Genomic DNA, 14,032 nt, shown 5'->3' with positions numbered 1-14,032 from the left:
CTCATAACCTGACAGGCAGCGATAAACCGAGACAGTTTGAATGTTATGAGATTCCTAACATTACCTGAGACAAATTACAACCGTGGAAACAGAGGTCAAGGTTCAACTTGAAGAACTCTGCTTCAGCCTCATCTGGGCCATTGCGTACCGTTCCGATCGCCCCACTGCCGGAGGTATGTTGAGGCTTTAGAGAGGGAGCAGTAGAGGTTTATCAGAATGCAGCCTGGTTTACAGGCCATGTGCTATCATGAGGGACTGGATAAAATTGTATTGCTTTCTCTGGATCATCAGAGGCTGGGGGGGGGGGGGGGGCTCTGACACAGGTTTACAAGATTATGAGAGGCATAGATAGAGTGGACAGAGAGAATCGATTTCCTACAGTTTAAGTATCTATTACTGGAGGGCATATATTGAAGCTGAGGGGGTATAGAATGAAGGGGGACATGAGGGATAGTTTTTTTTATAAATGAGAAAGTGGTGGCTGCCTGGAACGTACTGTCTGGTAAGGTGGTAGAGGCAAATTATTAGAAGTTTTTCAGAGATGTTTTGATAGGCACATGGATGCAAGGAAGATGGAGGCATATGGACATGGTGTAGGAAGGGGAGATTAGAGTTCAGGCTTGTTTGATTTATTTCATAGCTGTTTCGGCACAATATTATTTGCCTAATGGCGGATTCCTGTGTTATACTCTTCAATGTTCAATGTATGTTCACTTACTGTTCAGCTCACTGAGAAACCTCAGTAAAAGTTGAGTGGGAATGGGTCGATGGGAAGGATCACAACTTGTTTGAATTTAAACAAATTAAGGAAATCATTTTTGTAAAGTGTGCTGTGTTGCGATCTAAATTTAAATTAATCTCAGATATTATCTCACCATACATCTGGATTTCCTTCAGTACTTTGTCCAAATCTGGAACACCAATCCGCATTTTGACAAAGGTTTCCCACATCACCCTTGGGGCGCGGGAGCCTTTCTCCATCACCAGGCTCAGGAGGAGTTTAGAACTGTCCGCCCGCTCTCCCTTATCAGCGAGATCAGAGATTTTCTGTGAAGAGTAACAGTGAACATATTGGGGACTGACAGATTCACACAGGGAATGAGAAATAAATGATGTGCTCTGTAACGGGATCACACTAAGCAGTCACCCGGACGGGTGCTGATCCTGTCTGGACATGGACTGTACATTCTGAGTGCAGAGCACACGGAGGGATATTCACCGTGAAGCTGGTCCACCAGTGAATGAGATCCTGGCTGGTCTGTACCTGCTTCATTGACGTGGCTCCAAATCCATAAATAATTCCTCACCGGATTTGACAGTGTAACATAAATCAGAAAAAAAAAACGATCACAGATGAAGAAAGAATTCAGGAAGGTTTTTAGAACAGAGTGAGTAGTCTCTGGGAAGTTGCAGAAAAGATGATGTGATTCATCTCCTCAGTCCGCCAGTGTCCAACATGACAGCGGATTACCGGCTGACACCTGATGCCTTTCCTTTGCCTTTTCCAGTGGAGGTTTATTCAGTGATTACACATTACAACATGGCAGTATTCCCCGATCCACACCGTTTGCATAGAAACATAGAAAACCTACAGCATAATACAGGCTCTTTGGCCCACAAAGTTGTGCCGAACATGTCCCTACCTTAGAAATTACTGGGCTTACCTATAGCCCTCTGAGTGAAAAACACTCCTGACATCTCCTCTATAGCTACCCCCCACCCCCAGCACCTTAAACCTGTGTCCTCTTGTGGCAACCATTTCAGCCTGTGACTATCCACATGATCAATGCCTCTGATCATCTTATACATCTCTATCAGGTCACCTCTCATCCTCTGTCACTCAAAGGAGAAAGGGCCGAGTTCACTCAACCTATCCCCATAAGACATGCCCCCCGATCCAGGCAACATCCTTGTAAATCTCCTCTGCACCCTTTCTATAGCAACCACATCCTTCCTGTAGTGAGGTGATCAGAACTGAGCACAGTACTCCAAGTGGGGTTTGACCAGAGTCCTGTACAGCTGCAACATCACCTGTCGGCTCCTAAATTCAATTCCACGATTGATGAAGGCCAATACACCGTGCGTCTTCTGAACCACAGAGTCAACCTGTGCAGCTGCTTTAAGCATCCTAAGGTCTTGGACACCAAGATCCCTCTGATCCTCCACAGTGCCAAGAGTCTTACCATTCATACTATATTTTGCCATCATATTTGACCTACCAAAATGAACCACTTCACACTTTTCTGGGTTGAACTCCATCTGCTACTTCTCAATCCAGTTTTGCATTCTATCAATGTCCTGCCGTAACCTCTGACAGTCCTCCACACTATCCACAACACCTCCAACCATTTTGTCATCAACAAACTTAGTAACCCATCCCTCCACTTCCTCGTCCAGGTCATTTATAAAAATCACGAAGAGTAAGGGTCCCAGAACAGATCCCTGAGTCACCAACCTCCATGCAGAATATGACCCGTCTACAACCACTCTTTGTCTTCTGTGAGCAAGCCAGTTATGGATTCACAAAGCAATGTCCCCTTGGATCCCATGCTTCCTTACTTTCTCAATAAGCCTTGCAATTACAGATTGTAACACAATCATCTTCACCCAGAACAGAGCACACTCGAGCTCCTGTGGCATCCACTGATAATGCCCCAGTTCTCACAGACATTCTGCCGTCACACTGTACAGTCTTCATGAAATAAAAATTCCTACCGTATTTCCATTTAAACTCGTTTATTGCAACATCATAGAAATGTTGCCTACTCGCCTCGCTCTGAACATTGAGCCACCAGCAGGGGTATTTACAACTTTTTCAATCATTGGTTGAGATTCACATTTTTAAGAATTATATATACTTTTTTGTGATTTGTCTTTATGCTTTGATATTCCGATGAATCAGAGTTCCAACACCCATCAGTCCGGTAATGTGTGAAAATTCAAACCCATTCTCCCTCTCACTCACCCGATGTTCCTCTCCGCTGAACTGATTCTCGGCCGTTAACGCCAGGCTCACTCCGTGCACCCCTCCTTCCATCGCCTGCTCCAGCCTGTCCCGGTAGAAGTCCGTCAACTGCAGCAGCTGGAAATTGTCACAGATTGCCAGGAGCTCAGTGATCACTCTCAGATCTGTGAAGGGAAATGGGGAAAATTAAAGACATTATCAAACACCTAATGCACCACAAATTTCTCTCTGGATCCTAAAGACGGGGTTTCTGTGCAGCACGTCGCCAACCAGAATCCGAAATACGAAATGGACACAATAATGTGTTACAATTTGGAAGGACAGGTCAGAGAAGGAATTTCACTGCAAAAGACAGAGCAGTGAGTAGTGCACTGAGGAACATGGATATGACCCCAAGGAATTTAATTGGTTGAAAGTGGTCTCACGTGGAGTTAGGGGTGTAAAGAAATATTTGATACACTGGATATTATAAATCCAACCATGAGTAGCGACATACACAAACTGCTGTAAGAATTCAACAGTTCAGGCAGCAACTATGGAAATGTGTATACAATTGATGTCACGGTCCGAGACCCTTCGCAAAATGTCAACACTTTACTCTTTACCATAGCTGACGTCTGGCTGCTGAGTTCCTCAAGCATTTTGTGTGTGGTGTTTAGAATTCCCGATTCTACAGATTTTCTCACCTCACAGTGTTTCAGGACCCTGTCAGGGGTGTGTGGGGTCTCACAGTGTGTCAGGACCCTGCCAGGTGTATGTGGGGTCTCACAGTGAGTCAGGACCCTGTCAGGGGTGTGTGGGGTCTCACAGTGTGTCAGGACCCTGTCAGGGATGTGTGGGGTCTCACAGTGTGTCACGACCCTGTCAGGGGTGTGTGGGGTCTCACAGTGTGTCAGGACCCTGTCAGGGGTGTGTGGGGTCTCACAGTGTATCAGGACCCTGTCAGGGATGTGTGGGGTCTCACAATGTGTCAGGACCCTGTCAGGGGTGTGTGGAGTCTCCATTCAATGTATTTGGCTGTGATAGGGAGCGTAGGAAAACATTGATTCTGGACATATTTACTTTAGAGAATGTGACAGTGGTAGAAGTGATGCTGTTCAATAATCAGGGACTGTATCTGTTTCATATTCAGAAATGGGTTGGGAATTTCACTGTCGGGTGGGTTCCCTCTGTAAACCAGATGATGGACAATGAGAAACAAGCTTGTAGCGATTTACTTAACCTGTGTTCAGGAACAGAGGGATTTCATTGACTGGATGTGGACTGGAACAGCATTAACAGAGGTCTCAGAGACGTATGTTGTTTGTAAACTTCCTGATTGGTCTATCTCTGGTGCCAAATTTAAATTATCATCTTTGGGATTTGTTCCTGTAATTGAGAGAGACTGAACCAGGGTTCTGGCCGAGATTCCCTATATTTATGTTAAGAGCTTCGACTATTCAGACAAATCATGGTCTGATGCAATATTAATAAGTTTTGTGATATTTGTCTTTCCTACGCTCTCTCCTCTGTTTAATGTGCAGTTGAGTAATCCAACTCAGTCTGCGATGATGATGTCTTACAATCTCTTGAGCCCATGCACTGCCCCGGGCTCCATTTTCACAGGCATGATGGGCTTATGGATGTAGTGAGCTTCCCATCCAGACAGTCACAATTTAACTAATTTATAGATATGTTCAGTCCTTTGCCGCGATCCCAGAACCCTTGGTTTCCCTGTCCTAATTCCCACCTCTCATCCTTCCACAGTGTCCATCACACAACACCGGCAGACAGGAATTTCAGCTTCTGTGGACTGAGCTGAGGAATATGTCCCCAGTCTCATCCTCTCTAACACTGTAGCAGTGTTTGCACTCGGGAGTGCAGATGTGAACACAGCGGGGTTCACCTGTTGCTCTGTGGTTGAACAGACCAGTTGGGATGTTACCTGCTTTTCTAATTAAAGTGATGCTATTATTACTATTCTGTGACTGGAACTTCAGTGGACGCCCAACTCTGAGAAAAGATAATCTGCGGGAACTGGGGGAGTTTAGAAAATGGTTAAGGATGAGGCTGTTCAGGAGGGGCAGTGGCTGGCAAGGGAAGGTTTTCACTATTTGTTGTGAAGAAATATAAGTTTTTTTTTTCCATTCTCCAGATCGCCCCTTCTCCACACAGACTCCGGTGGGGATCTGTAGTTGCAGGCCCCAGAGCGGTGTGACCCCTTTCCTCAAACTCGCCAGCTCTCTGCCTCTTTCCTCAAAATGTCCTGTGAAAACTCTCCCTCTAGCAAACACGTTTCCCTGTGTCTCACTGTGTTCTCTGTCACAGTGTGAACATTTACCTGGTCAGATCCTTGGGGTTCAACAACTTAACCACCCTACGCAAATTACAATTACATACCATTCCGATCACACCACTACCGGAGGGATGTTGAGGCTTTAGAGAGGGAACAAAAGAGGTTTACCAGGATGCTGCCTGGTTTAGAGGGCATGTGCTATCATGAAGAACTGGATAAAATTTTCTCTGGAACATCAGAAGCTGAATGGAGCCCTGACACAGGTATACAAAATCATGAGAGGCATCGATGGAGTGCACACAGAGAATCAGTCTCCTGGGGTTGAATTGTTAATTACTTATTGTACTGCCATGCACAGTTTTGTGCACTTTATGTAGTTCCATCTGTTGAAGACTGCTCTTATTTTATCCCCAGGAATATACCTCTCTGTTTTGAAAGGACTGTGCAAACTCCAGATAATATAGTAACCCATCACCAACACTGTCCTGGTACTGTCCATCACCACCGTTTTGCTCTAGGTTACTGTCTGCCTGCCTGGTCAACCCCTTCCTTGGCAAATCTCTGTGATTTCTCACAAAATGCTGGAAGTACACAGCATCTCAGGCAGCATCTATGAAGGAGAATAAACAATCAATGTTTTGGGCCAAGGACCTTCATCGGACTGGAAATGAGGGGACAGAAATTCGAGATATTGTCACACTAATTTCTATTCCTTATGGTTCTGATCCAAAATGTCAAATGATTAATCCTTTCCATGGATGCTGCCTGACCTGCTGAGTTCTGCAAATCTTTTGTGTGCCTTTGTGTTGCCCAAAACTTTCAGAATCTGCAGTATGTCTTGTCTTCTGGAGTAACTTGCTATTTTAATGTGCATCACGATACGTTAGAGCAGCAGGAGCAGACGGTAACTGCACTGCTTGCACATGTGACTGTGTTTCCCCCAGAGATGTCAACTCTCTCTCAACTCTCTGTTCAGTTTTCACCAATATTTTGTGAATTGCCGATATTGAATTAAACCCAGACACAGAATGAGCAGAGTATTTATAAATTAAAATAACTCGCCAGCATACCTGTATCCTTTCCCGATGTTGACATCACTGGAACTCCTCCACTGCTGGCACCTTGACCCATTTTGAGCACAGGTGTGATCAGTTTTGGCAGCTCTGTAACAAACAAAAGGGAGGGTCAAACATTCACTGGGGTTTAAAGGAGAACACCATTTTGTTTTTAAACTGAGGCAAACACTTCCAAACATATTGGGCTTGTCCACTGAAGCCGTGACATTGCCTGGTGCACCCACAGTCACACAATGTCCATTTCCACACTATCCATGGATTGTACACTGTGCCGGGATTCTGCAGGGTATCTACTCACTATATTGCAGGCAATTCCCTTTAAGGAACCAATCCTGTGTCCTGGACTGGGAATGATGTGTCAATGGAATGGCAAGGCAGATTGAGCAGAAAGCACCTGCTGATTTGGTCCTCCTACCATGGGTGGTGTTATGGACAACTGTTACAGCAGTGTGGGCTAAATCATTTCTGCTGACGATGAGACTTCTATTCCTCTCGTCACTGGATTATACAGATTTCTCAGGCACACCTGATTCTCACCGTCTCCTTTCAGTTTAACATCACCTGGCATTGACACCTATTGCATCAAGAGACAAACACTCTGACAAACTGAACAATGCAATGTCACACATAGCATCCTGACATCTTGCCATGAACCACTATAGTTTTTCCTGCAGGAATTTAAGTCCAAAACCAAAACTCGGTTAAGATTTCTTTGAGCATATAACCTGGCTATTATCAGATAGTTAGTAACATGACACCTTGTTAAACACAATGTTGACATTCCATACTTCCAACACAGCCAGTTGGGAAAAATCGTCAATATAACTAAAAGAAAAAAAAATGGAATTAATCAACAAGACGAGAGTATGTTAATATTTCGGGTGGAAGAAACTGTATCAGAGCTGAGTCTGAGTGTAGGAGCCATGTAACTGTTCTCTATCAGCACTGTATTCTGTGTTTTGTATTTATGATGCTTTTTTATGGTCAAGAGTCACATCAGTGACGGTGTGGTAAATGCAAGGGGAATCAGTTACACATTTGTGCTTTGTTCAGTGGAGTACACAGCTGGGGACAGACGGATGCAATGTATCTTGTTATTATCCACTCAAATACGATAAACTTACACTTGGGTACAGTTCAGTTTCATGGCCACACGATTGTATGTTTGCTGATTGCTAGTAAAGGACCTTAATAAAATACATTGGAGCTGAGGGTGCGACAGGCAAGTACAACAAATCCACGGGGGGTGGCCAGCAATGACAAATTAGCTTGGTTAAGTTTCACCACTACCTTCTCACAGATGTTTCACAACCTGCCGATTATTGAAATATTCTGAGTATTTTGCTTCAGTATTCACCAGTGAAAAGGACCTTGGCAATTGTGGGGATGACGTACCGCAGACTGAAACGCACTGTATGGACTATAAGAAAGAGCATGTGCTGGACCTTTAAAGAGGTATTAAGTGAGATAAGTCGCCGGGACTGAATCAGATATACTCCATGCTACTGTAGAAATCGAGTAAGGAGATTGCTGAGCCTCTGAAGATGACCTTTGCATTGTAGCGATGTGCTACACACAGAGCTGGGAATAATGACACTCAGTCAATAAGCAGCACTCGAGGCTAGTTTACTCAAACTTCGTGGCACTGGCTTTTACTCAGTACTGTTCCCGCCCTCTCCGGGCAGATATGACGTCAGAGATGCATTACAAAAGTCTCTTCCCGCGCGCGAGTTATTTGTGAGCCAGTTCGTCTGTGTAGATAGTTGGTCGCCACATAATCCCCCCCCCCCCCCAGAACCAGAAATACACCTCCCAAACTGTCTGGAACAGACTCCGTTTGGGCAGTCTGCCTCTGCGCCGCGGTGTCTGAATGTCGACCGGCTGCGCCATGTCCACGTGAGCCTGTTTAAGTCAGTCCACTGTGTAAACCTCCTCTTTTACCGTATTGTCCAGAACGTACGTGGACCCGTTGTTGTTGATCACTTTGAATGGCTCCTCGTACGGCCGCTGTAGCACTGACTGGTTTGCATCCCTTCGTACAAATACAAACTTACAGTTCTGCAGGTCTTTGGGCACGTAGGTCGGGGTCTGTCTGTGCTTTGAAGTCGGTACGGGGGCCAGGTTGCTGAACTTTTCGCGTAGTCTGTACAGGACTGCTGCGGGTTCATCCTCTTGGCCCCTTGAGGCTGGTATGAACTCTCCTGGGACAATCAGGCGTGCGCCGTACACCAACTCAACCGACGAGGTGTGCAGATCCTCTTTGGGCACTCTGCGGACCAAGGAAACCTCAGCCACCCAGTTAGGCAGGCCATGCGAGTGACTTCAGGTGATGGTAGAAATGCACCACTAGTCCGTTTGACTGTGTGTGGTAGGCAGTTGTGTGGTGTGGTAGGCAGTTGTGTGGTGTAGCTGCGTTCCCAACAGGCTGGCCACAACTGACCACAAGCTGGAGGTAAACTGGGCACCTCTGTCGGAGCTAATGTGGGCCAAAGCATGCTAGCCAGCTTGCAATCAGCGCTCGGACGCAGGAATCGGCTGTGGCGTCGATGAGTGGGAAGTGGGTCGCCACAGCATCATCAATTAGGTGTGGAGAAGTACCGGAGGATTGGAAGGTTGCAAATGATGCTCTCATGTTCAAGAAATGGAGTAGAGATAACTCAGGAAATTATAGACCAGTGAGTCTTATTTCAGTGGTGGGCAAGCTTTGGAGAAGATGCTAAGGCAAGGTTTCAGTCCATTGAGAGAGACATGATCTGCTTAGGCATAGTCAGCACGGCTTTGCCAAGGGCCGATCATGCATTAGAACCTGATCGAATTCTTTGAGGATGCAACAAAACACATTGATGAAGGTAGAGCAGTGGAAGTACTGTATATGGATTTCAGTAAGACGTTAGTTAAGGTTCCCCATGGAAAGCTCATTCAGAAAATAATGAGGGATGGGATCCAAGGAGACCTTGCTTTGTGGATCCAGAATTGGCTTGCCAATAGACGACATAGGTCAGTTGTAGATAGTTCATACTCAGCATGGATGATGGTGACTAATATTGTTTCGTTGTGATCTGTTCTAAGGTAGAGGGACAGAGAAACACTGACTTGTGGCAGCATCACAGGCAAGTACATTCAGATAACACACGGAACAGTAATTATACAATTCTGTGTCACTAACAATATGAGGATGCAGTCTGCCACAGTTTGCCCACCGAAGAGGTGAATATCTCTTCTCGCCACCTTCTAGGGCTCTCACATTTCCATAGACGAGCCCCCCTTTTCTCTTCCCCGCTGTCAATGGGCTCCTTCCCCCATCCTGCATCTTTATCCACGACCAGGATAAACAATCTCTCAGACTCTATCCTATCGATCCCCTCACACCATATTTATCCTCACAGTTAATTCCCACTCCCTCCTCCTTCTGCTGGGTTCCCTACCTCCCCAGGCAGCCGGCATTGAGACAATGGGCCAAGCGGTCTCCTCCTCTCTGTCAGCGATACATCAGACTCTGGCCGCACGAGACGCTTTATAAACACCCCCCAACTTCCTTCAGAGGGAAAGGGAAATAATTTAAAAAGTGGGACATTTTGGGGTTTGTTCTGATTAGACGAAGCATTCGCAGCAGGAGTGTGAGATGTGCTCAGTGGCGGTAACGCCCTCTCGGTTGGCCCATCTCTGCTGTTGGGTGTAACCAGTGATTGACATCGCTTTGCACCAATGGGAAAAGTGTAACTCCTCTGTTGACTATGGGGTGGGGTAGGTGGGTCAGGTAATTGTTTCCTTAGACCGTAAAGCTTAACCATCTCAGCGACACTGTGGCATGAAGAAGTGCACACGAGATGTGGGGAATGCACATGTGACAGCAGGCAGGATGGGGCGCAGTGTGCTGTCAGATCCCGGTCTGAAACGGGCTCGGGCTGGGGTGTTCCATCTGTTGAAGGCTGCTCTTTCTTGTCCCCGTTAATATACTCTCTGTTTTCAAAGGACTTTGCTTATTCCTGGGAATATAGTAACCCATCACCATCACTCTCCCGATACTGTCCATCACCACCGCTTTGCTCTGGGTTACTGTCTGCCCACCTGGACAACCCCTTCCTCAGAAAATCTCTGGAATAACTCACAAAATGCTGGGGCGCTCAGCAGGTCAGGCAGCATCTATGGAGGAGAATAAACAATCACCGTTTCGAGCCAAGGCCCTTCATCGGACTGGAAACGAGGGGACAGAAATTCGAGATATTGTCACACTAATTTCTATTCCTTGTGGTTCTGATCCAAAATGTCAAATGTTTGTTCCATTCCATGGTTGCTGCCTGACCTGCTGAGTTCTGCAAATCTTTTGTGTGTCTTTGTGTTGCCCAAAACTTTCAGCATCTGCAGAATATCTTGTCTTCTGGATTAAATTGATATTTTAATGTGCATCACAATCTGCTAGAGGAGCAGGAGCACGTGTACTCTTCCACGTGTAACTGTGAGATGTTAAATCTCTCTCATCTCTCTGCTTTGTTTTCACAAACATTTTGTGAATTGCCGATATTGAATCAAACCCAGACACAGAATCAGTAGAGTAGTTATAAATCAAAATAATTTGCCAACAGACCCGTGTCCTTTCCCGATGATGACTCCACTGGAACTCCTCCACTGCTTGCACCTTGACCCATTTTGAGGAAAGCTGTGATCTGTTTTTGCTGCTCTGTAACAAAAAAAAACAGGAGGGTCAAACATCAATTGGGGTTTAAAGGAGAACGCTGTTTTGTTTTTAAACTGAGGCAAACACTTCCAAACATCTTGGGTCTACCCACCAAACACTAAACATGGCCTGATCTACCCACAGTCACACAATGTCCATTTCCACATTCTCCGTGGACTATATACTGGACCAGGATTCTACAGGGTATCTACTCATTGTATTGCAGACAATTCCCTTTTAGGAACCAATCTTGTGTCCTGGACTGGGACTGATGTGTCAATGGAATGGTGAGGCAGATTGAGCAGACAGCACCCACTGCTTTGGCCCTCCTACCACTGGTGGCGCTGTGATGAGTAATGGACAACTGTTCCAGCAGTGTGGGCTGAATCATTTCTGCTGACGATCAGGCTTCTATTCCTCTCGTCACTGGATTATACAGATTTCTCAGTCACACCTGATTCTCACCGTCTCCTTTCATTTTAACATCACCTGGCATTGACACCAATGTCAATATATGATTTGTATCGAAAGAATAACACACTGACAACCTGAACAACGCAATGTCACACATAGCATCGTGACATTTTGCCCTGAACAACTATCGTTCTTTCTGCAGGATTTCAAGACCATTATTAGCACCAAAACTTGATTAATATTTCTTTGAGCATATCACCTGGCTATTATCAGATAGTTAGTTATATGACACCTTGTTAAACACAATGTTGACAAGTCACACGTCCAAAACTGCCAGTTGGGATTAATCATCAAAATAAATGAAACGAAATGATGGAATTATTCAACAAGACAGTGAGCATGTTAATATTTCAAATGGACGACCCTGTTTCAGAGCTGAGCCTGAGTGTAGGAGCCATGTATCTGTTCTCTATCAGCATTGCATCCTGCATTGTGTATTTATGATACTTTTTATGGTAATGTTGCATCACTGGGGTTGTAGTAAATGCAAAGGGAATCAGTTACATATTTGTGCTTTGTTCACTGTAGTACACAGCTGGGGACTGATGAACGTAATATATGTTGTTATTATCCACTCAGATACACTGAACTTACACTTGGGTACAGTGCAGTTTCATCGCTTCGAGATTGTATGTTTGCTGATTACTAATAAAGTACCCAACACATAGGCCCTACTTTTGTAACAATCATTATTGGAGCTGAGGGCACGTCTTGCAAGTATGACAAATCCGCAGATGGCGCCAGCAATGGCAGATTTGCTTGGTTGAATCCCACCGCTACATTCTCGACAGAATGACCTTGACAATTGTGGGGATGACTTACAGCAGACTAAAACTATGGAGTGTATGGACTTTGTCCTCCTACCACTGGTGGTGTTGTGGTGAGTGATGGACAAGTGTTACCGCAGTGTGGAACATCTATTCTTCTCTTTTCAGTTTAACATCATCTGGGATTGACGCTTCTGGCAATATATGCTTTGAGTCTACATAGAATCACTGACATCTCGAACAATGCAATGTCACAAATAACATCATGACATCTTGTCCTGAACCACGACATTTTCTCCTGCAGGACTTTAAGACCATTTTTATCACCTAAACTCAGTCAAGATTTCTTTGAACTTATCACCTGGCTAATATCAGATAGTTACATGGCACCTTGTTATGCACAATGTAGACCTGCCATACATCGAAAACAGCAAGCTGGGAAAAGAAGCTTTTGAGATAAATAAAACAAAATGCTGGAATTATTCAACAAGACAGACAGTATGTGAATATTTCAGGTGGAAGACCTGGTATCAGTGCTGAGCCTGTGTATCTGTTCCCTATCTGTATTGTGTATTTATGATTTTTTTTATGGTAACTGTTCGCATCATTCGGGGTGTGGTAAATGCAAAGGGAATCAGTTACATGTTTGTGCTTTGTTCCATGCAGTACGCAGCTGGGGACTGATGGATATCATATATTTTGTTATTATCCTCTCAAATATGCTGAACCTACACTTGGCTACACTTCAGATTCATCGCTTCAAGATTGTACATTTGCTGATTGCTAATAACGGATCGAATACATATCACCGACATTTGTAACAATCATCACGGGAGCTGAGGGGACACCATGCAAAGATAACAAATCCGTGGGGTCGCTAATAACGGCAACTTGGTTTGGTTAGAGTTCACCGCTACATTCTCAACAGATGTTTCTCAATCAGCCGATCATTTAAAACATTCTGATGCACATAATGAATACTTTGCTTCATTATTCACAAGTGAAAGAGACCTTGGAAGTTGTGGGGATGACTTACAGCGGACTGAAACACTTGAGTGCACAGAATTTAAGAAAGAGGATGTGCTGGACCTTTTGAAAGTTTGATAAGCCGCCGGGACTGGATGAGATATAACCCAGGCTACTGTGGGAAGCGAGGGAGGAGATTGCTGAGCCTCTGGCAATGATCTTTGCATCATCAATAGGGATGGGAGAAGTACCAAAGGATTGGAAGTTTGCATTGTTCTTTTGTTCAAGAAAGGGACAAACAACCTCAGACTCCATCCTATCCAACTTCTCACACCATATTTATCCTCTCAGTTAATTCCCTCTCCCTCTTACTGCTGCTGGGATCCCTCCTTCCCTGGGGAACCAGCATCAACTGAAGGGCTGAGAAGTCTTCTCCTAACTGTCAGCGATACATCAGAAACCTGCCGCAGGAGATACTTCACAAACACCCCCAACTTACCTCGGAGAAAAATGTAAATAATTCAAAAAGCAGGACATTTACTTTGAGATTTGTTCCGCTTTGACGGGGAGTTCAGAGCGGGAGTGTGAGATGTGATCAGCAGGGTTAACAACCCCTCGGCTGGCCCATCTCCACTATTGGGTGCAACCAGTGATTGACATTGCTTTGCACCAATGGGAAGAGTGCAACTCCTCTGTTGATGGTAGGTGGGGTGGGTGGGTCAGGGAATTGTTACCTCAGCCAGTAAAGTTCAACTGTCTCAGTGTCAGTGTTATGTAAGGAATTGCACACATGACGTCATATCCCAGTGTGGGGTACCCACACGTGACACCAGG

The 14,032-nt window shown here is 45.1% G+C and overlaps 2 protein-coding genes across 5 annotated transcripts in view; both read right to left on the bottom strand.

Moving 5' to 3' along the window:
• The window catches only part of LOC132389638 (zinc finger protein 229-like), a 195,479-nt gene that overhangs the window by 77,861 nt on the left and 103,586 nt on the right, over window positions 1-14,032 (bottom strand). The window lies entirely within an intron of this gene.
• The window catches only part of LOC132389629 (NACHT, LRR and PYD domains-containing protein 3-like), a 43,796-nt gene that overhangs the window by 19,320 nt on the left and 10,444 nt on the right, over window positions 1-14,032 (bottom strand). For all 4 annotated transcript variants that reach the window (XM_059962140.1, XM_059962141.1, XM_059962143.1 and 1 more), the window contains 4 exons: window positions 10,902-10,994; window positions 6,311-6,403; window positions 2,966-3,129; window positions 876-1,047 (listed from right to left, as the gene is read on the bottom strand). In XM_059962140.1, coding sequence (XP_059818123.1) covers window positions 876-1,047; window positions 2,966-3,129; window positions 6,311-6,403; window positions 10,902-10,962 — 490 coding nt within the window. In that variant the 5' untranslated portion in view covers window positions 10,963-10,994. The remainder of the gene's footprint in view (window positions 1-875; window positions 1,048-2,965; window positions 3,130-6,310; window positions 6,404-10,901; window positions 10,995-14,032) is intronic.

The sequence above is a fragment of the Hypanus sabinus genome, unplaced genomic scaffold, assembly GCF_030144855.1.
Source record: "Hypanus sabinus isolate sHypSab1 unplaced genomic scaffold, sHypSab1.hap1 scaffold_62, whole genome shotgun sequence".
In the NCBI taxonomy this organism is placed as follows: Eukaryota; Metazoa; Chordata; class Chondrichthyes; order Myliobatiformes; family Dasyatidae; genus Hypanus; species Hypanus sabinus.
The sequence above is the reverse complement of the archived record's forward strand: the minus strand, read 5'-3'. Positions and strand labels throughout refer to the sequence as shown.